The sequence below is a fragment of the Triturus cristatus genome, chromosome 7, assembly GCF_964204655.1.
Source record: "Triturus cristatus chromosome 7, aTriCri1.1, whole genome shotgun sequence".
Classification (NCBI taxonomy): Eukaryota; Metazoa; Chordata; class Amphibia; order Caudata; family Salamandridae; genus Triturus; species Triturus cristatus.
Window position 1 is genome coordinate 1715401792 of NC_140590.1, and position 20803 is coordinate 1715422594.

At 45.4% G+C, this 20803-nt stretch overlaps 1 protein-coding gene across 2 annotated transcripts in view; it reads right to left on the reverse strand.

Annotated features, from left to right (window-relative positions):
• PHC1 (polyhomeotic homolog 1) overlaps window positions 1–20803 on the reverse strand; it is a 189594-nt gene that overhangs the window by 129871 nt on the left and 38920 nt on the right. For both annotated transcript variants that reach the window (XM_085619935.1, XM_085619936.1), the window contains exons 2-4: window positions 13377–13534; window positions 12898–13008; window positions 12701–12778 (exon numbers count right to left, since the gene is read on the reverse strand). In XM_085619935.1, the coding sequence (XP_085476061.1) occupies window positions 12701–12778; window positions 12898–13008; window positions 13377–13534 (347 nt within the window). The remainder of the gene's footprint in view (window positions 1–12700; window positions 12779–12897; window positions 13009–13376; window positions 13535–20803) is intronic.

Below are 20803 nucleotides of genomic sequence, written 5' to 3' on the forward strand. Positions count from 1 at the left end.
CTTTTTAGGCCCCCGGATCCCATCCCATGTGACGAAAGCAATAAAAAAGGGGAGGTGAGCCGTATGGCCCCCCCCTCCCTGAGCCGTCTTAGGCTCTGGTGAATCCCATCCCCTGGGGCTGTTTTTTGTTAAAAAGGGAAGAAGGCCTGTATGGTCTCCTTCCCAAACTTTATTAGGCCCCGGGGACCACATGTCCCAGGGCTGAGTAATTAATAAAGGGAGGAGGGATAGGTCCCCGAAACTTGAGCCTAGTTAGGCCCCATGGACCACCATTCCCCAGGCCAAAAAGTCAATAAAAGGTATAGGCCCCGGGGACCCCATTGCGTGGCCACGTCTTATTTAAATGGAAAGTGGGGCAGCATGACACCACCTCAAGCCTTCTCAGGCCCCGGTGACCCCCTCCTCTGGGGCAGTCTAATTTTTTCATAAGGGGAGGGGTTGTTGTGTGGCCCCATCTCCCAGATTATCATTTGGCTCTGGGGTCCCCATTCCCCAGGGCCATATTTATTTTAAAAGAGTGGGAGGCCGCATGGCCCAACTTCATTAGGCTCTGGGGACCCTATCCCCCAGGGCGATATGCATGTTAAAAGGAGAGTAGGGCCGTTTGCCCCACCCCCTTGCAAGCCTATCATGGCCCCAGAGACCCCATCCCCCGGAGCCTGTCTTTATAATAGGTGGGTGCCCACCCTAGGCACCCACCATACACACATTGGGCTGCAGAGGGGAGACACATGGCCCCCAGCCCCCAACAGGTTCCCTCACATGGTGCGGGAGTTGGCATTGCACCCACCCGGAGGGAGCAGCTATATATGTTGCTCCCTCCGGGTGGTAGCTATCTGTGGTTCTATTTCCCTGCCCACATCAGTGTGGGCAAGGAACCAGAAAACAAGTCTTCTCCCAGCTGGCGGTAGCATTTTTAAAGCTCTCGCTGGCTGGGAGCAGCCTCAAGTGTTTGCTCGAGTTTGGCAGAAGATTTGGGAATGTTCCCGCCAGATTGGATCAAACACAAGTTTTCCTGCTGGTGCAAGCATGGAAACCACTGTGTCCCTCCCTGGGCCCTATGTGGGCGGAGTATCTAAGTTTTTTATAAAGTTCAGGACAGGGGACTAAGTCTCTGAGTCCTTTAATGGCTGCCAGCAACATTCTTTTCATGTTTTTGGCAGTCAGAGTGCTTGCTCCTGAATAAGCGAGATGGCCCAAGGAAAAAATCAGAACACTATTTTTAATTGGCACTCCGGCAAGACTCTCATGAGACTCACGGACACAACCGTCCAGATAAAAATAAATATTTTTAAACCTTAATTTCTCAAAAACTACTAAACCAATTTATTTATACCATGTAAAGAGTCCTGGGGTTCCCTTATAAGTGGACACGGGATTGTTCTAGCAATCCCAGGGTGCCCTATTAGCGGTTGTGTGGTTGAGCAACCGTAGGCTTAACCGAGAGGAGTTCAAGACATCTGCAAATAAACACAATGTTCAACAAGCATTTGCAATGCAACAGGTCTCGCATTTACGCGAGTTTTGAGCTATTGCCATTGTAAATGACAATGCCTTTTATTTATGTTTTGGTTTTTGAAACATAAATAAAACGCATTGTCATTTGCAATGCCAATAGCTTAAACTCGCGTAAATACGAGACCTATTGCATTGCAAATGCTTGTTCAATATGGCGTCCCAGTTCTGACCAGCTCTCTTAACCAATGCTCATTTGCACTAACAGCTTCCGTACAATTGGAGAAAAAGCTCAACCTGCTGCGTTCTTACAACTGTTCGTAAAATGTGCTGAACATTACTTTTTCCATCTGAGAAAAAAAAAGATGGCTATTGACTGGAAAGTATGTAAAAAATGTTCACAACTTTCACATTGTGTACTAGGGCTGAAGGCTGTCATTCCAATTTCGCTAGAGATTAATAAAGTTTAAACATTTTAATTAAACAGTGTAAGTAAAGATGCTCCATCTTCCTGTATAAGATGGAGGCAAACCGTGACTGTACATATTGCAGAAGAAACCATTCTCATTCATTCATTAAAGGAAGAAGACCACTCAAGGTTTAAACAAGATTTACTCTTCTTGCTGGTGTTTAATAACCATCTCCCCAAAATCACTTCTACTGTGTGCCTACTTATTGGTACAGTATTTTCAGTGGTTTCAGGTTGCAGTGGTAGAGGCGTGAAAGCAACGTCCAGATGTGCACTGAGCAAAGTCCTTTGCAAATCTCCCCAGGATTTGAAGCAGAGGATTTCTGAACGAGCTTCCAAGGGAGAATTGAGGACCAAACAAAGACGGACCCAATGATTTTCCATGTTATTCAAGGATATAAAAAGGTAAACAGAGGCCAATTGTTTTGTATAATGTGCTCCCACAAGCCAAAATGTCCCATGGCCTTCTATGGAATGTCTTGTTCCAGCTTAGATTTCAGCCATTTTTGAATCATACAGAGGCTACTTTTCGCCATTTGCACAACAGGAGGCTTTTAGACATTCCATAGCCTAATTTGCACCTACTCCTTAACACCACACTGCCTCAATCTCATCCTTAGACACTACCCCCCCCCACAACAACCAAAGCCTCTATCTCTTATAAGAATTGAGACCCCTGGAAATTACACTTCAGTCTCACGTACACCGAATATCCAAGCGCCTACGCCCTACTGGCTAGTACTGGTTCCCTTACAAATTCCAGAGTCTCAAATTATCAGTCAGAACTGGGATGCCTGGATATTCTGCAGCCTCAATCTCATGTATATGTATCAAATTTCCTGGAAATTCCAATGCATAATTGGACTCAGGACATTACACTGGCTTAATCTCAACTGCTAGGAATTGAGCCCCCCCCATGGACGTTCCAGGCCCTAAATCCAACCTGTAAGAATTTGGGTAAAGCCGCTGATGTTTACCCCTGGATAATCCCCTCTTAACACTTTAGAAAGGCCAATATTGGTGATTGTATAGGGTCCTCCGAAAAAAAATGTCTTTACCATTTTGTTCTGGAGGATTTAATTTACTACCCTTATCTCTACCAAGAACCAGTACTGTAGCAACACTGTTACCTAATTTTTTGGGTGAAAGCCTGTAACAAAATGTTGAGAGAGAAAGTGATCTCATCTTAGAGGAAATGCCCATGTAACTTTCGAATCAGACTTGACATTCAGTATCAAAGCCTCACTCCCAACCCCCTACCCTCCCTTCGATGACAGATTAGAAATAAATGTGACCCCTTTAAAAAGTACTGTTATACATGTCTCATTTACATGACAATGAGACCAGTTCTCATTTACATATTTCTTGAACCGGTTTCCCAAAGTAACTTCCCAGGCTTGGATTTTCAGAGTACTGGCAATGCCTGGAGATTTTCTGAACACCTACTTAATGCAAATATCAAAATCCACAGGAAGATTTGGGAACGTTTTTCAAAAGTATATTTTTTTTTTGCATAACTAAAAAATATCGAAAAGAAAAACGTAATGGCTCCACCTGCTTCTCTGGAGGCATGTACGTGGCATACTCCTTGGAGGACAATCCCACACCCATAATTGTGCAAACACTTCATACGTATCTAGGAAATGGCAAATGTACACAGCACATACACAGGCTGAGTTAGCAGCCAACACCAGAGTCCCTAAAACCTGAGCAGACCAGACCCTCCAGGGATGGCGACTGTTATCCACGGAAGCAAGTGCTATTCCAAAAGCGGATTGTAATGTACCCAAATTGGCAACTGGCGCTGGGATTCCTACACAAGACTCAGTGTTTACCACATCACATGGTTTGATTGCGGTTTTTCCACTTGATTTACAATTGTTTTGCTGTTTTTCGTAGTACGGCAACATTCATCGGGGCACAACTAAAAACAAAGCATAACCAGAGACAGAGGTCGGCAGAGAGCGCCCACAGCTGCCACTCACCTGATATCTCTAGCAGCACGTTCCGGAGGCTGCTGTGCGCGGGCAGCGAAACAGGCAGGAAGCCGTACACCTCTTTGTTGCACAACACACCAGGAACACATCCCCCTACGTCACAGAAACAAACATGGCGTCGGCCAGTCGAAATGGGCCGTCCTGAAAGTGGACAAGGCGGACACCAAAAACCCCGGTTGCCAATCACACGCTGTCGTTTAATATAAACGAGGACATGAGCCAATGGAAAAGAAGGGCGTGGCTTAAAGCCCCCTTCTGAAATCGTATCAATTCCATAAAGGCCCTCGCATGGCGAGAGCAACGCATGTGCGCTGCTAACGCCAGGTGAGACCTAAAACGTGACACGAATCAGGGAGATGTACACCAATTTTTTTAAATAGCCAATATATTTATATATGTTTAGGCATCAGAGAAAAATCGTTCAGGTAAATGCGTTTTTGAATATTAATTCTTTTCAATTCAAAAAGTGGACACTGCAGTTTTTTAGTTCTGCAATGTTATTGTATGGAAGGAAGAACAAGTTCTGCAAACAGGTATAGTACAGCGACTTATGGGACCAATTTCCAGGAGTTAAGGTGAGTGGTGGGTAAGGTCCAAGGAAGCACCAACTGTACACCACCAGTGGCGGCACGAGGGCGGCAGAGTACAGGGTGCACAACAGTGTTGGGAGCCTAATGGTGTTCTACTGAGAGCTGTGTTTGCCGAAGAGGCTGCAGGCTCAGGCTAGAAGGCCAGTCGGGCTGTACCAACAGGGGTACTTGGGCCTCACGATGTTCTGGGATGTAGGGATATCTTTGGTCCTCTTCCCCTAGGCCCAGGGGCGACAATTGAAGAGGTGTCTTTAGGCGTCAGATTTTTCGTTACCAAAGCAGTTGCGGTAGAGGGGGCCTGCGTGCAGAAGCTGCAGGCGACAAAGGGTCCACAAGGGGTGAAACTTCGATGGACTCGGGCTCTGGAGGGCTGGGGATCCTTGATGACACCATTGGCCCACTTCGACTGGGGTTGGAGCAACAGGTACAGTGGTGGCTTCAGGTGTCGGGTTTTAATTGTATCAGAGGCCTCCGAGTCCTTTCTTTTGGAGTTGCTGCGAGATGCAGGGAACAGTTCAGCTGTCCCACAGGAGCCTTGGTTCTATATCAAAGGCATGTAGTCCTCCCAAGTTTCTGGAGTCAACAGCTGCAGGACGAGTCGACTTTGGTGCAGTTATTGACAAGGGATGCAGACAAGGCAGAGGACTGGTACCAAATCAGCTGCTGCTTCTCGCCTCTTTGCTTTTTTCAGCTCTTCAGTGTCCTCTTTCTCCTTAGGTCATCAGGATCTGCTTCTCTTGTGCCAGGGACTCCCCTAAATACTGAATTAAGGGGCTTTAGGGGAGTGTAGGGTAGTAGCCTTGGGGTCACTACACCCCCTATATGACAACTTTCTGTGGGAAGTGGGCATAGCCCTGTCCTAGAATTCCCAATATGTCATCACAAAGATGGCTACTTCTGAAAAATTATGTCTACCTCAGAGTAGCCCCCCCCTTAGGGGTGGTACCAGCCTGGAGCTGGCGCGTCTAACAGACTAGCTACTTTTACCTCGTGCCCAGGTGCCAAGGGGGTCCTGGACAAAGAGTGTGGCTTCCTCTCCTGTGAGGGGAGCCAGAATCACATTCCAAAGGTGGCAGCTCTTTGAAGGTTGCCGGACTGGGGAGGCTAATCAGCATGTCATCCTGTGGCAGGGAGTGTTACACTCTCTTCCAGGACAGACTTTTATTCTGGGCCTCCTGAGAGCAGAGGTTTGCAACCTATGAGGTAAGAACATTGTCTCGGGTCACAGGCTGCCATGCCAGAAACCAGTCAGGGAGCACACCAGAGGATGGTAGATTTTCCAAGGACACCTCTAAGGTGCCCTCTGGGTGAGTGGATTGGAAAATCCATCACCAGAACAGTGTGGGTTTATCAATACAAGATGTTTGATACCAAACATCCCTATTTTCAGTGAAGCCATCATGTAGCTCTTGAGCAAGTTTTCACCAGTGTCCAGCACGTTTTAAACTGGCTTCCCTGTTCACTAGCACTGGCAGTAATAGGGCTGACCAGCACTGGGGCATATCTGCTCATGCAGGTATACCCACATCTGTAATATTCAGCACCCTTCCTTGGAGTTGTCAAGCCTGCTGTAGGATTGACTTACAAATATCACATGCAGTGTTGGGTGACATGGCACACAGGGATGTGTGACATGTATTTTCACTTTTGTCTGCACCAAGACACACGGCCTGCAATGGCAGCCTTGTATGTGCTTGGTGAGGGGTCCCATAAGGGTGGCACAATTTGTGCTGCTGCCCTTAGGGAACCTCTTTAGTATCTCAGGCCCTGGGTACCCAGGGTACCATTTACTAGGGACTTACGGAGAGTGCTAAAGGTTTTGCCAATTGGGGAAACAATTGTACAGTTTTGGGAAAGAGCTCTGGCATTGGGGACCTGGTTAGCAGGAACCCAGTGCAGTTCCAGTCGAAATCACATCAGTTACCAGGCACAAAGTGGGGGTGGCCATGTCAAAAAGGGCTACACCAAATCACAAAAGCACAATCTGCGATCCAAGATATAGCTTCAAGCCAAATTTGGTGTAATTCTGTGCAGTAGTTTTTGGCGGTAGCGCTTCTTAAAGAAGTCTATGGAAAATGCATGGGGATTTTGCATGGGACACTGTTATTTTGCCCCCCCTACCCCCGCTTGATGGATCAAACTGAAACTTCTATGCAAAAACTAGGAAAAAGAGAGCACTTAAAAAAAAAAAAGTGGTTTTGAAGACTCGTCAAATGGTGCCAAAGTTATTAGCAACACAAAAAAACGAATTTCCTATAGAAGCGCTGACTGTAACCACCCAGTGGCGACCACGCCCCCCCCACCCCCAGGGGTTAGACACTTAGTCAGTACTCCTTGCATATCAGCAACCACTCTGGCATGCGCACAGACACACATAAAGAACACAACATTGTGCTTACATACCATTTAGCAAGCAGCCATATTGAACCACTGATAAATAATAAGATGAATGTAATGCAGTATAATTGCATTGTGGCAAAAAAAAAAACGAAATGCATGGTTAAGCCAGTATCAAACTTTTTGTAGAAGTCTAACACGTGCATATCTTGTGGACTACATGACACTTCATTCCAAGGTTCCCCGCATGGTGCTTGCTGCTGCTGGAGGTCCGTTTAATAACCCACCAAACGGCTTTATTTTGCTACATTCAAAGGCCTTTTTCTGTTTTAAAGTTAATTTTGCCTAAAATTAACATTTGTAATGCTGAAAATGTTGTCCTTTAAATCTGATGTTGGCTACTTATTCCATATGAATAATTAATTTTGACTAACGAGGTGTTCCTGATGTGTTGCCTTTGTGTCTGTACTGGTGATGGAAGGAGATGATGTGATAAGCTCCAGCCAAGTTAGATCGGTTTCTGTAGTCTAAGAAGCAAATTGAAAAACAAAATGACTTGCATCTCCTTTTCGCTTTTTTGGCACACAATTTGACAAGAGATGAACAGCAGACACTGTCACTAGCCAGCACTTTACGTCGCTTAATTACTTTTGCAATGTTATGCATCCAAAGCTGGAAAAGTGAGCCAACCGGTTATAATTTTGTCTACGACCCCAAGGAAACTTGTACATTTCCAGTCTAAAAGAAACTCGCATAAAGGCCAACACTGTTTTTGGGCGTGGTACAATTATTTTCCTTTGCCTTGGTTTGATGTCGGTGTAAAGTGGAAATAATTACATTTTTCAAGCAGTAGTCCATTCCTAATTTGTTTCTTGAACAAACACATACTTCACCCTCCTCATTAGTAAGAAAATGTATACCCTAAAGAAAGGCCATATCCTGGTCATCACTTTTCCCAAGAACTTTTTTTTTTTATTTCAAAGTCTGTATTGGTTTTCGAGTAAAGAAAAAAGGCAGTCCTAATACAGCAGTACACAGCACTTTTGTTATAAGCGGGAACAGTACATCATTTTCTGTTTAAAATAAAATAGGTAATTACAAAACAAGTCATAAAATAAATATAAAACACAACATAGAGTATAAGAGTAAATAGTAATGAACGGCACTACTATGGATGGTGTAGGAAAGAGGGTTTCTGTTGCCGTACCCCCCGTATTTTTCATGGTTTTTGATTCAACTTTGACTGTAGAGTACTGGGTCCTTGCTAACCAGGTTCCCAGTACCAGTGTTCCTTTCCCTAAACCTGTATCACAATTGGCACAACTTCAGATCCCCCTGTAAGTCCCTAGTGAATTGGCACCCGTGGCACAGAGGGCATGGGGAGTGAAGAGGATCACCGAGGGACCCCTCACACTGGCACGCCTTGGTGCAAACAAAAACAACAAAATCGAAATTACATACTGCCTGTGTGCCATGTCAAAGCAGCACTGCCTAAGGTATAGGCAAGTCAACCCTCTAGAAGGCTTCACAAGCACTAGGGCAGGGTGCACTATATCTCGGGTATGGGCACATCTCCATGAGAAGACATACCCCTACAATATTCAAGTCTATTGTAAGTGCCAGGGAAGCCATAGAGAGTACATGGGCTGGAAACTCAACAACTTGAGTTCCCCAGCACCATGATGGCTTCGCTGAACCCAAGAGTGTTTGGTACCAAACTCCTCTTAATAAACCCACTGATGCCAGTGTTGGATTTATTAAAACAAGTACACAGAGGGCACTTCTGAATATCTACAAACTCTGGTGGGGTCTCTGACTCGCTTTAGGAAGCCTGCCACCACCAGACATGTTTCTGGACCCCTGGGTCAAGAGCCCCTGCTCTCTGAGGCCAGAAACAAAGCCCATCCTAGGCAGAGGTGTCAAACCTCCTACCCCAGGCAAAGTTTTGACATTTAGAGTTTTCAGCAAACAGGTCTAGTGTGGGGGTTCCCCAGAGGTGGAAGTACTGTTGCAGTAATGGTGTGTATATTTCCCACTTGTGAACTTGTTGCTGTGTCCTGCTGAGCAGGTCTGCAATTAAGTTTTCCTGTCCTGGTATGTACAGTGCCAGGAGGAGGATTTTGTGTTTGTTTGCCCATTTCCATACCGTCTGCGCTAGTTTAGTTGTTTGGAATGGGTCACCCACCTCCTATTTCAGGATGTAATACATTGCAGTCATAGTGTCTGTCCGTAGAAGGACATTTTTCACTGTTTTGTTTGTTAGGAACGCTTTGAGAGCCATATAGATGGCTAGAAGCTCCAGCAAATGATTTACTTCTCCCTTTAGCAGATGTAGCTGTTGTGGATTTAACATCTGCCGTTGTGGCTGGATATTTGGTGGCTGTTGAGTTCATTCTAGGCAATATCCCTGCCTGATTATTTGTAGTAACCATTGGTCTGATGTGATGTTTGGCCACAACTGGTAGAGTTGTTGCAGCCTTCCCTCTACAGGTGTGGGCAAGTCAATACTTGGTGGTGGGAGGGGCCCTTGTTGGGGATACCTCTACCTCATCCCCTGTTCTTGTAGCCTCCTCGATAGTATCCACGCCTTTGCTGGTGAAACAGCTGGCGCTGATATATGGTGTTTTCTGGGATAAAGACTTTTGCTGCCCCTCATAAGGCTGAAAGGGCTATTGCTTTTGAGGTGTTGTTTGTAAGGCACCCATGGATTTGGCTGTGTCTGTGTCCTTCTTTATTTGCTCTAGCTGTTTGTCCACAGCAGGCCCAAAGAGGTTTTCTCTATCTAATGGGATATTAAGAATGTGCTGCAGCACCTGTGGTTTGAACCCAAAGAAGTGTAGCCACTAATTTCTATGGTGCATGATTGATGTACTGATGCCCCATGCCGCAATGTCATCTCTGTCTAATGCACATTCGATATCGGCCTCTCCTCATTTACCAGATCTTCCCCTCGGTTTTTTTGTATTCTTCTTGAACATGTTGCATCAGGTCTTGCATCTCATCCCAGGTGGCCTCTTGTATCGGGGGAGAAGGCCAATTGAATTGTCGATCTTCCTGTGGTTTGCGTGCCCTGCTGCTACTCTTGCCTGCGGCATTAATACGTTTATTTTCTTTGTGTGGAGGAGGCGCCTCTCTAGTGCCTTGTGCTGCAGCCCTCTTGCTGGCTGTGGTGATAACCACGGAATCTACTGGGATATGGTCCCGTATGTAAATAGGGCCAGTTGGATATGGCCTGTATTTCCTATCTATGAGAGGAGTTCAGGCCCTGGATTAGACTGGGTCCTTAAAGATGTCTTTGGATACACCGAGGACGGATTCATTCATTGGCAGTTATTGAACTGTGCGCAAAAGTGGACTCCCTGACGTTGCCTGGAGCCTCTGCATCCAGGCCCTCTCAACCGCGACTGCTCCAGGTAAAAAAAAAACAGACGCCTAAAGTCACATCTGCATCCGTCGCCCCCGGGAGGTGGAGAAGAGGACCCCCAGATGTACCTATGTCCCCAACCATTGCAAGACTTGAACCCGCCTGTTGGTTCAACCATACTGACCTTCCAGCCAGAGCCTGCAGCCTCTTTTTGCAGAGACCGATCTCCATAGAATAACATTGGGCCCTCAATGCTGCTTTGCACCCTGCATCTGGCCGCCCCTGTGCCGCTGGTGGTGCACTGTTGGTGCTGTCTTGGACCTTGCCCACCACTCACCTCAACTCCTGGAGCTTCAGCCATTAAATAACTATACCTGTTTGCAGAACTTTTTCTTCCTTCCATTGGATAACATTGAGGAACTCAAAAACTGCACTGTGTCCACTTTTTGAAGTGCAAAGAATTTATATTTAAAAACATACTACCCTGAACGATTTTTATCTGATGCCTAAGCATATATAAAGATACTTGCTATTTTTATAAATTGGTGTGGATCTTTTTCTTGAGTCATGTGTGTAAGTTATTGACCATTGTGTCTATTTGCAAATGTATTGCACTCCTCTGTGTTAAGACTAAGTTTACTCAAAAACTCTACCTCCTAGCAGAGCACTTTGGGATTGCATCGCAAGCCCCAGTCCCCTCATAAGGGAACACCTAGACTCTTTACACTGTATATCAGACTTCTGACATATCACAGCTTCCTATGAGGTACTACTACACAGTCAGTTTATAGAGCTTGGGTCTGCAAGGCAGCTCGGAGCATCACTTTTAGTAGACATTATTAATGAGCAGTATCCTACCTTTACTGTTACCTCAGTGCTCAAGCCGATAACTCTTCTTCTGCAAGTCCCCTGCCCCACCCTCAGGACTGCCAGAATACGGAAACTAAAAACGAATTTGTGGTTCCAAATGGTTTCAAACTCTGTATTTAAAGGTTTACTATCTGAGGCATTGGAATAAAATAAAGTCATACTTCTGGGCTTCAATAACATTCTAATTTGGGGAGCGATCGTGACCTCAATACGTGGCTTACATCATAATGGGTTATATGGAATCGTAACCGTATTTTTATAAGGACTTAAATTCACTAAGTTATCTATCGCTCCTCAGGTTCTTCCATTCAATACCTGGAAATTTACCATCTGTAGTCATACTGTTTCATCCCTCTCTTCAGTCTAGCCACATTTTCACTCCCCTATGTGCTAACAAGCTCATCACTAAAAAAATAAATGTATTCATCATTACAAAAGTCATATCTATTTGTTTTGTCCGTGCTTGTTGTATAAGAAGTTGTTCTAGTCTAGATCCTGCCATTTTATATTCATAATCTGCTTTAAAGCTACTATGCTGTTGTGCTCATTCCTCTGGTGTTAGCAAAAAGGCCAAAGCTCACTAGTATTTTCTTAGGGTTACTCTACTGAATGCACATATTTGCTCCTGCTTACTCATTACTCTGATCTTTCTTTCCCCTAGGCGACACTCTTGTTCCTGGCATTAGGTCGTGCCAGCCTTATGACACAGCATTCCTTGGACATTCGCTCATAATGAACTAGTAGGACAGGGAAAAGATCAACTAGGTAAGTGTATCACTCATAAATAAAACAACTGGCATCAGAGAATGAAATGTTCCTGGGTCCCGTTAGTATGGTAACAGATGACACTGTTTTCTTGTGTTAAGTGTGTGTTCTTTGGTGGCAGGGGGTGGGGAACAGTGGACTGACTCTGGGATCTCTCTATTAAAGGCATGCATTTCTAGTGTCTGCAGTGGTAGATTTCCTGAATGCATATCTGAATGTGTCACTGTTTCCTAGAGTACATCCTCTGTAATCAAACCTAGTAAACTATCAGTACTCGAGGAGAAATAGGAAACTCGCTGTTCTAATCTAACGCTTGTTGTGTCACTACAAAGTGTCCTGGTGAAACACACAAAGCCAAAGGGAAACTACATACCTCAACAATTCATTAAAAGGATGCTGAGCCCTGACCTATATAATCATGACACCTTGAGATAGTGAGATAATTCCACTTTACACAAAATAGGGATATAAGAAATCTCTACTGCGAAGGAGAGACCGTTAGTGATGCAACACACACACGACTGAAAGCAGGCTGTATGATGAAGCATGATATCCTTGGGTGGGTGAGTGCACAGCATCATATTAATGAATGGCTCAGGTGTGTAGTTTCCATTTGGATCTCTGTGGTTCGCTAGGACACCATGTGGTGACAAAGACAGATCGTAATAGCGGAGTTACGATTTTCTCCTGGATTAACGTTGGCTCACTGACAGAATTAACATTTGCTAACTGCAGCAGGGAAACTAAACCACTGGGCTCTTGGGAATGGACATGAATTACAAGGAAACAAGAGTTACCACCGACTGGCAGTTGGCAAAACCTATTATGGGGGAATCAGTCAAAGTATACTCACTGAAGCCTGGGTAGTGGTGGTCTGCTGAGCTGTACTGCTGTTTGGGGAACTTGCCTGCCTGCTGGCTGCAATGCTTGCCTAAGGGAAAGGGTAAAAAATAAAGACCCAAAGATAAAGTTTGTGCAAACAGCAGGGATTTGTCTTTTGTTCTTGGAACACAAATTCTTGAGTTCCGCATTCAACACTTGGGATCTCACCTGTTGAAGACCAGCCAAGCTGTGTAGCTGGGCTGTGCTGAGTTGCTGCTGCAGCATGAACTGGTGGAAGTACTGGGCAGCATTTGGTTGTCGCTGCAAAGCTTGCAGGGCCTAGAGAAAAAAGTCACATGAGAAAGCAGCAGTAGAGGATGTAGCAAGTATCTGTAACTCTCTGTTATTACGATATCACTAGTAATGCCAGTCAGACCTCCTCTTAAGGACACAATATTAGGAACTCTGTTGTTAAGGAGGGTTTACCAAACCAGTGGACTCTGACCAGCTGGATCAGCTGAGGATTCTGATGGGATAAACTGGTAGGGCAATATTGTATATTTTTTTATAGGGCTTGACACGCATATGCAGAAAACGAAGGTCATGGTAGGCTAATGTGACTTCTTCAACTACTGTCACATACCTTACGGGAGTGAAAAGAAATGCCACAATGGGGAGGAGTGCTATCTATCGTCTCCTCCTCTCACCTGCACAGCTTGGCGCTCATACAGAGACATCTGCGAGATCTGCGGACGACTGCTCCCGCTGGTGGTGGTCGAGCTGCCATTTGTAGAGTTGTTGTTCTGTTCGCTCTCAGTCTCCATGTTGACTGATCCCAGAAAGGAGAGGTGAGGATCACCTAGTCCTAGAGCAAGCAATAGCCAAATCAGTGGAAGAAGCGGTAAGAGGCCACAAGAAGAGAAACCCTAGTGTGAAGAAGCTAGAGAGTGGCTAGGAAATGTGGAAGAATCGTCTCACAAGTCAAATAGTCCTAAGTCTAAACAGTCTCCATTTGCAACAGCGTCACATAATGCACTAAAATGTGTTGGGCAACCCTCATTAACAGATGAGGAAATGTACGCGTCTTCATCAGCAAACTCAAGAATCAAAAGCGTTGTAGGAACTAGGGGCCATTGCCCAGTAATATACTATGACAATACCACCAGCACTGAGAATCACAAGAGCTTACCTTAAAGCAGTGATACAGGTTATATGTAGGAGCAAGCATTTATTTAAAGGTTAATCGCGGTTAAAGAGAGGAAGTAACTAGGGTTACCTGCACTGTTAAACTTTAAGAACACCTTTACTTATAAAGACATATTGTAGCAAATGTGTAAAAATATGATAAAGTCCCATCAAATTTAAAAACAAAAGGTGCATTTCATTAAGATGCAGGACCGTTTCATTTTAGTACATCAGTTTATATCCGTGCATTGAGAAGAAGCGTTTTGGTTTTTTAAAGTGATAGTTTTCATACATTAATTTAAAAACATTCTTGCTTCCCCTCCACACTGACAACAATACTAAGGGTGAACGAATAGGCAAATCAGTTGTTGTTTGAACTCTTTGGCTGGCTGGGGTTGCTATTATACATAAACAATGCTGTAGCTTATTAAATCAAACATGAGACAAGAGAGAGAGAAGAGTGGAATGGGGAAAAAACCTTCATAATTCCAATAGCGTCTTTTATAACCATTCAGGAACATTCAAAATAGACACAGTGGGCGCAGTTTGATATACTTTTGGTGTCACCCTAAGAAACAAATGTGATTTTCCAACATTGGTTCTGCAGATGTTTCCCTTTTCCAGCATAGATGTTAACATGGAGGTGGAGCCTGACCTCAAGCAAGATGGCTGCTTACTGAAATAGTTATTCAGGACAATCCCAATCAAGGCACCTTTCATGCATCTTGGGCAATGCAAATTGCTGCAAATCTACTAAAATCCACTCTAACTCTGCACCCTTTGGCACGCCACCAGACCTGGCCGCTACGTGGTTTTGTGATTTGGAGGTTACTGTTTTTGACAATACGTGTCTTGAATTGCCGTGCGCATGTCTTTGGTCGGTCAGAATGATTCCTTGAAAGACGTGGAGACCTGCGCTGTAGCTCGACTGCGGCCTGTATAGGCTTGCTCCAGCTCAAATGACGTCACGTTCCACATTGGGACCACCTGCGTGGAAAACGATGCATATTACCTGGATACCAAGATGATGGGAAACCTTTACACAATGGAGGAAGTGAGGCTTACTACAGGAAACTCTGTGTAGGTATGGCTATTATCAATAATACAAATCCAGGGGGGATTACGGACACACTGTGACCCAACACCAGACGTGAATGTCACTGATGAGGATAAATGTGCATAAACTACTTCCACAGATGGCTAACACAGTGCTAAGCAGTAACTGGCCGTCAGATGTCGCTGTTGCGTTGTATGTCAGCCCCTAACCTCGGAGCCAAGAAAGCCTGTATTTTATCTCGTGTTTGATTGTAATGAAACATTTATGTAGCGCCTTTTACCCCTAGGTGGTGCGTTGGCGCTGAAGCACTTGCCTTCTTGGGAAGCACTTTACAGCTTGAAATGTAGGTAGAATAGAGTTTCAACCCCAGGGGTGTAGAGTTTTTTAAAAACTGTCCTTGTTTAAGGGACAAAGGGGTGCAATAATCTTCTAGCCCTGTAAAGAAATCCACTTGTCCCACATACTCTATAAAACTAAAAGCTATAAAGACTAGCAAGGACTGATTACTAGTCAACTATAAAAGCCAAAGTAAACTAGACCACCTCTGCCTCTTTGCCCTTGCAAACACTCTTATTATAAAGTATTACCTTCCACACTGTTTTCTTGCTATCAGCAGTAAAACATTTGCCCTTCCACTAACTTGTTTCACCATAGGCTTCATCCCTTCCAAACCCCTCTCTTGTCTACTGCTTCTACCTTGCCTCCGCTCATCACATGCTGCTCAGCCTTCTTTACCCACTCTGTGATCTGTACTCATCTAAGGGCTCTGAGCAACCCCTTTACCTTAACCAGCCCACTTTGCTTCCTGCATTACAGCTGCCCTGCCAACTTCTCACACAGTAACCCTAGTAGTAAAGACATGTGAAGAACAGCACAGGGCGTGGCATTTAAATGTAGACAGTTTTTGTGACCAGTGTATTGATGGCAACGCAGTGATGGCAAAGCAAATGTACTTATTTCAGAATTGTGCAGTAAGAGCAATAGAAGGGAGTGGCGAGGAGCACAATGACTGCCATGGAGGAAGGAAGCAAAATTGAAGAGCCTGGACAGTACAGCTCTGAGAGTGGATATTTCAATAGCATAATACCCGAATCAATGAAGAAACGTCATAAGACTCACAGATGGCATTGCGGCAGACCTCAAGGGGCCAGGCTGGATTGAGGTGGAGAGAACAGACACCCGAGCTGTGAATTATTGAAAGAATCACCAGGTAATATTCTAGAGAGGGGGGCTGGCCAGATATTAGGGGAGGGATACCTGGAGAGGCCAACAGCAAGATCCAAGGACTACATTGAGAAAGAAGGGATCTAGTACTAGGAAAAGGGACACATGTTCTGGAGAAAACCTTAGTGAATTAGAGGGCAGAAACACCAGAGGATGTTGGAGGGAAATTAGGCTGGCAAGTGAAATATAAAGGCAGCCAACCCATTGAGTCCAGTAAATAGAAGGTCAGATAATCTTCGGACAGAGGGAGAGCAGGTGACGGGATGACAGCACAAAGAAAGAAACCAGAGTTGTTTAGGCAGAAACAGCAAATTGGCTAGATGGCTCAGTGGGTTAAGATTTAATCCAGACAACTGCTGTGATCTACACATTACGAGTTCAGATCCATTTTTTGGTTTCCCTCCATTTAAGGATTTCAAATTGAGTACTATTACGTAAACAACAATAAGCTCTATCATTTATAGTGCTAAAAACAGACGATTACTAAGCACTATAAATAAAACCAAATTATAGGGAGACACGGACTGCAGAGCAATATGTATAGGAAAGTCAACAGTGGTTAAAAATAAAAAAGAGGAAACTTTGTTGAAAGAGGAAGAGCCGTGTCAAGATCAGAGGCAGAAGTATCAGAGGAAATAGCTCAGATAAGCACCGGAAATCAGCTCTGGTGATTAGAAGCGCTGTACAAACAAACCCTAAATAAAATAATCTTAGCCAGATGAAGAGCAGACAAGTAGCCTGGAGGGCAAAGGGAGTGATGAGAGCTTTTGCTTGGGATCCAATGAGGAAAGGTAGTCTATAGAAGAGGCAAAGTCAGAAAAGCAAGATGTCTTTGTTAGCCAAAACTCCCTGCTCTTAGCTTGTAAGGTCATGAGCTGTTCTGGAATTGGAAAATCTTTACTTTGGGAACCCATAAATTGGGGAATCAAAGTGGGCAACAAAAAGAGAATGAAGTCACACGGGCGGAGTCCTGAAAAGCGGTCAACTAGTACATTTGTTTTTAGGTCGAGGGACCATCCGGTCTGCCGAAGGCAGAACCGGAAGTCCGGAGATTTAATGTTTCTTAGAGTGGCTATTTAGCCTGCCTCTCTTTTTGGCTCTCCTCCATTGGCTGGCTTCCTAAACGGAGGCCAGCCATTGGAGGAGAGAGCCGTCCCTCCAAATAGGCTCCGTCTTTTTCAGATTCGGGGGCGTGTTCCGTGCTGTTCTTTCCACTTTTTAGCCACGCCCTTTTTAGAACAGCAGGAACACGCCCCCGAATCCGAAAATACCGCTGCCTTTCTCCGAGGCATTTCTGCTTTACCTCGGAGAAAGGCAGTTTTCTCTCTCTGATTCTGTCGTGTTTCTTGTTTCTCGTTTCCCCTTCCTGATCTCTTTCTCTGCTCTCTTTTTCCGCTTAGCTTCAACGTAAAGAGTGAAGCACATTTCAGACGATCCCTAAAGCACGGGAAGGCGAACCCTTGGTCTGTTCTATTGTTCCCGGCTTGGCCGCTTACCGCTGGGGTGGCTGCTGTCATGCCAAAGATAGAGAAAGCGGACTGCAAACGGCGAGGAGTCCCACGCCGGCCATTTTAGAGCATCTTTCGGGCGTCCTGTCCCCTGCAGCTGGCATCGGCGGCCGCCTCGGCTGGGCGTGCGCTGGGTACACACACGCGCCAGCAGGGCCGGTGTTAATGCACAGAGCCAAGTGTTTCTGCCCCGCCCGCGCCCCTTCCGCTCACAACAAACAGCGGCAGCCTGCTGCCGTGTAACCCAAGCCCGGCCATTGTTCGCCGTGGCCAGGGGCTGGCTATATTTGACTCACGGTGGGTGCGTGAGTGTGTGCCCCCCCCCCCCCCCCCGGCGCCATTCCGCACGTGCCCCGCATTGCTGGCACCGAGGCCAGGGTAGTCCTGCACAATGGCTCCCAAAGCCTCCAACCCCCCCGAGTGCGGACAGTAAATACCTGGCATGCACCTCTCGCGGGCTCTATGTAAAACCCCTTGGTATCTTTTGTAGAAAGTATTGTGTTTGTTTATAGCAAAATTGTTACGTCACCAGTAGGGGCAAATTCATGACCGACCTAAGATATGCACTGTTAACGAGAAAAAGAGGAAAAGTGGGTTTGCGAATACAACTGAAAGGCGTGCGAGGACTTGAATAAAAATCATCTCTGTATAAGTAGCAGCCCAAACCATCCTTCTGTCGCTTGTAAGCGCCGTGAACAAGTATTTCTTTTACCCAATTCAAAAACCAATTACTTTACAAAATGAGAAGGTAGCTGGCATCGAAGGGGAGGGGCGATAACTATGATGTGTTTCATTGTACATGTGTGGTTCTGCGGTGTTTGTTTGGAGTTATGCCTTAGTGTTGGAGACTGGCATGCATGGATGTTTGAAGGTGGGGTATAATCCACCAGTCCCCCACTAAGGCAGACTTTTATAAGCAGGAACGTAACATGTAATTGAGTGTACCCAGACCTACCAGCCTTTTACGGATAGCAATACATATTTTATTGAAGTGTGTGTATTTTTGCTCTAAATGCGGTCGCTTTCACTTTCGCATGCTGTGCTTGTTTACATTTCTGTTGCTTTGCTCCCACCCCCACCCACTGTCCATGTTCACAAAGCTCGCACCCCTCCTCCCGTTGGATGGAAGCTGCAGGCTAGTTGGGGGCTAAATGAGTGATTGGTGCACACGCAGGGGCAGGGGATCGTCTGCCGAGCTTGGAGCAGAAAGGCTGAGGCATTTGTAAAAGGCATTTCAATGTGATACATGTGCTTCGGTAAGGTAGATGGTTTAAGAGTGTGGTTATGGCGTTGGGGGTGGGGCGAGTTGCACTCGAGTTCATTAAAGTATATTATATTGGAATCAATGAGCCACACACTCTCTCTCTATCTCACTACCTCACAACATCCCTCTCCCTCACTACCTCACTCTTTCCCTACCTCACTCTCTCTCACTACCTCACTCTCTATTTCAATACCTCACTCTCTCTATCTCACTACCTCACTCTCTCTCTGCTAATGCAATAGGTATCACATATGCAAAAAAAAGCTAATGCCAATAGAAATGACAATGCCATTTATTTAGGGATACAAAAATAATAAAAAAAATAATGAGCAATACCAATAGCTCTACCTATAATATTGCCGAAACCATTGCATTGTAAATGCTTGTTTAAAAATTGTCACACAAACAATTGGCACCAAGGGGAAACATGACAGAAAATCTGTTCTGGCTTAATTGGTTGCAGCGTCTGCATTTTCACATATTTTATGGAGTTAAAGCACGTGCTGCAGCGAGGTCTGTATGCCAATAAATCTCAGGGAATAAGAATAATAATGGTAAGGAAACTCTGGTGGTTAAAGCATTTGCTGGAGAGATCTGTGTTTTGTTTAGTCAAAGTTTTGACGCATAAAGTAGCTTAGAGTGTTAATGTGTATCCTGCAAAGCACATCGGGTCACATGCAGATGACAGATTATTATGTTATGTAGACACTGTTATTACTTGCAGGTCATAATTTGCATTCTTTCTAATTTACCATATAGCACAGTGAGCTATGAACCGGTATCAAGCACATGCATGTAAACTGCAGGACATGGGTTTAGAGCCTTGTTTCTTCTCAATCTGTTATTATAAGGCTGCTAAAACGTTTTTTTGAAAATTAATAATGGACCATCCCAGGCACTGTTCTATTTTAAACCCCAGCTTTTTATTTCTACCAGCTATACAATCTTGTTTTTTTTTTTGAAACCGTTTATTACAGAATCCAAAAAATATACAAAGATGGGCCTACAACCTTCAGGCCGGCCGCTAGCAAACAGAAGGAGCATGTAATACAGACAATAGAACGCACGCTGCGGCAAAAGAGACTTCACAGGAGTTGGAAGAAGCGTTGGCAGCCACACCATCCGGACCCCACACGACGGCTTCATTTTTATATAAATAACAACAAAAAAGCAATTCCACAAGGCAACCCACAGTCGGAAACAACCGCATGAGCTCCCCTAGGGGGGCACCCCACTGGTTCATAGGAATATCGAGGGGGGGGAATAGGTCAGGACGGGGACTAAGTAAACTCATTGCCCAGAACCGGGAAGACAAACAGGCTAAGGAGACGGGGCCGGTGACGGATCAGGCAGTAGCGGCGGGGTACAGATTCCCCCACGGTAAGCGTTCCAGGGGCCCCATACTTTCACCCATGTCCCAGGCTTACCTCTCGCAACATACACCACCTTTTCCCGAAACATACACCAATCCATGTTGTCCTTCCACGCCGAAACAGTAGGCGACCTCTGGGAACCCCACAATTGCGCAATGTCACGTTTGGCCACCATATATCCCAGAGTCGCCCACCACGTCTGCGGCACTGAGTAGTCGGTTGGCTCCCATACATTCAAAAGACATCTCCTCGCCTCAGGCAACAGCGGCACATGCGTAACTACCTGCAAAACCTCATGCACACCACGCCAGAATCGCACCACCTCCGGGCATTCCCACAGAATATGGAGAAAGGTCCCCAAAGAACCACACCCACGCTTACACAACCCGTCCACAGCATAGCCCATACGCATCAGCCTCGGCCCCGTAACATAGACCCTATGGAGTATCTTGAGCTGGACGAAGCGAAGGCGGGCCGGTATGGCCACCTCTTTCGGGGAGGCCACCGCAGACACCCAGTCCTC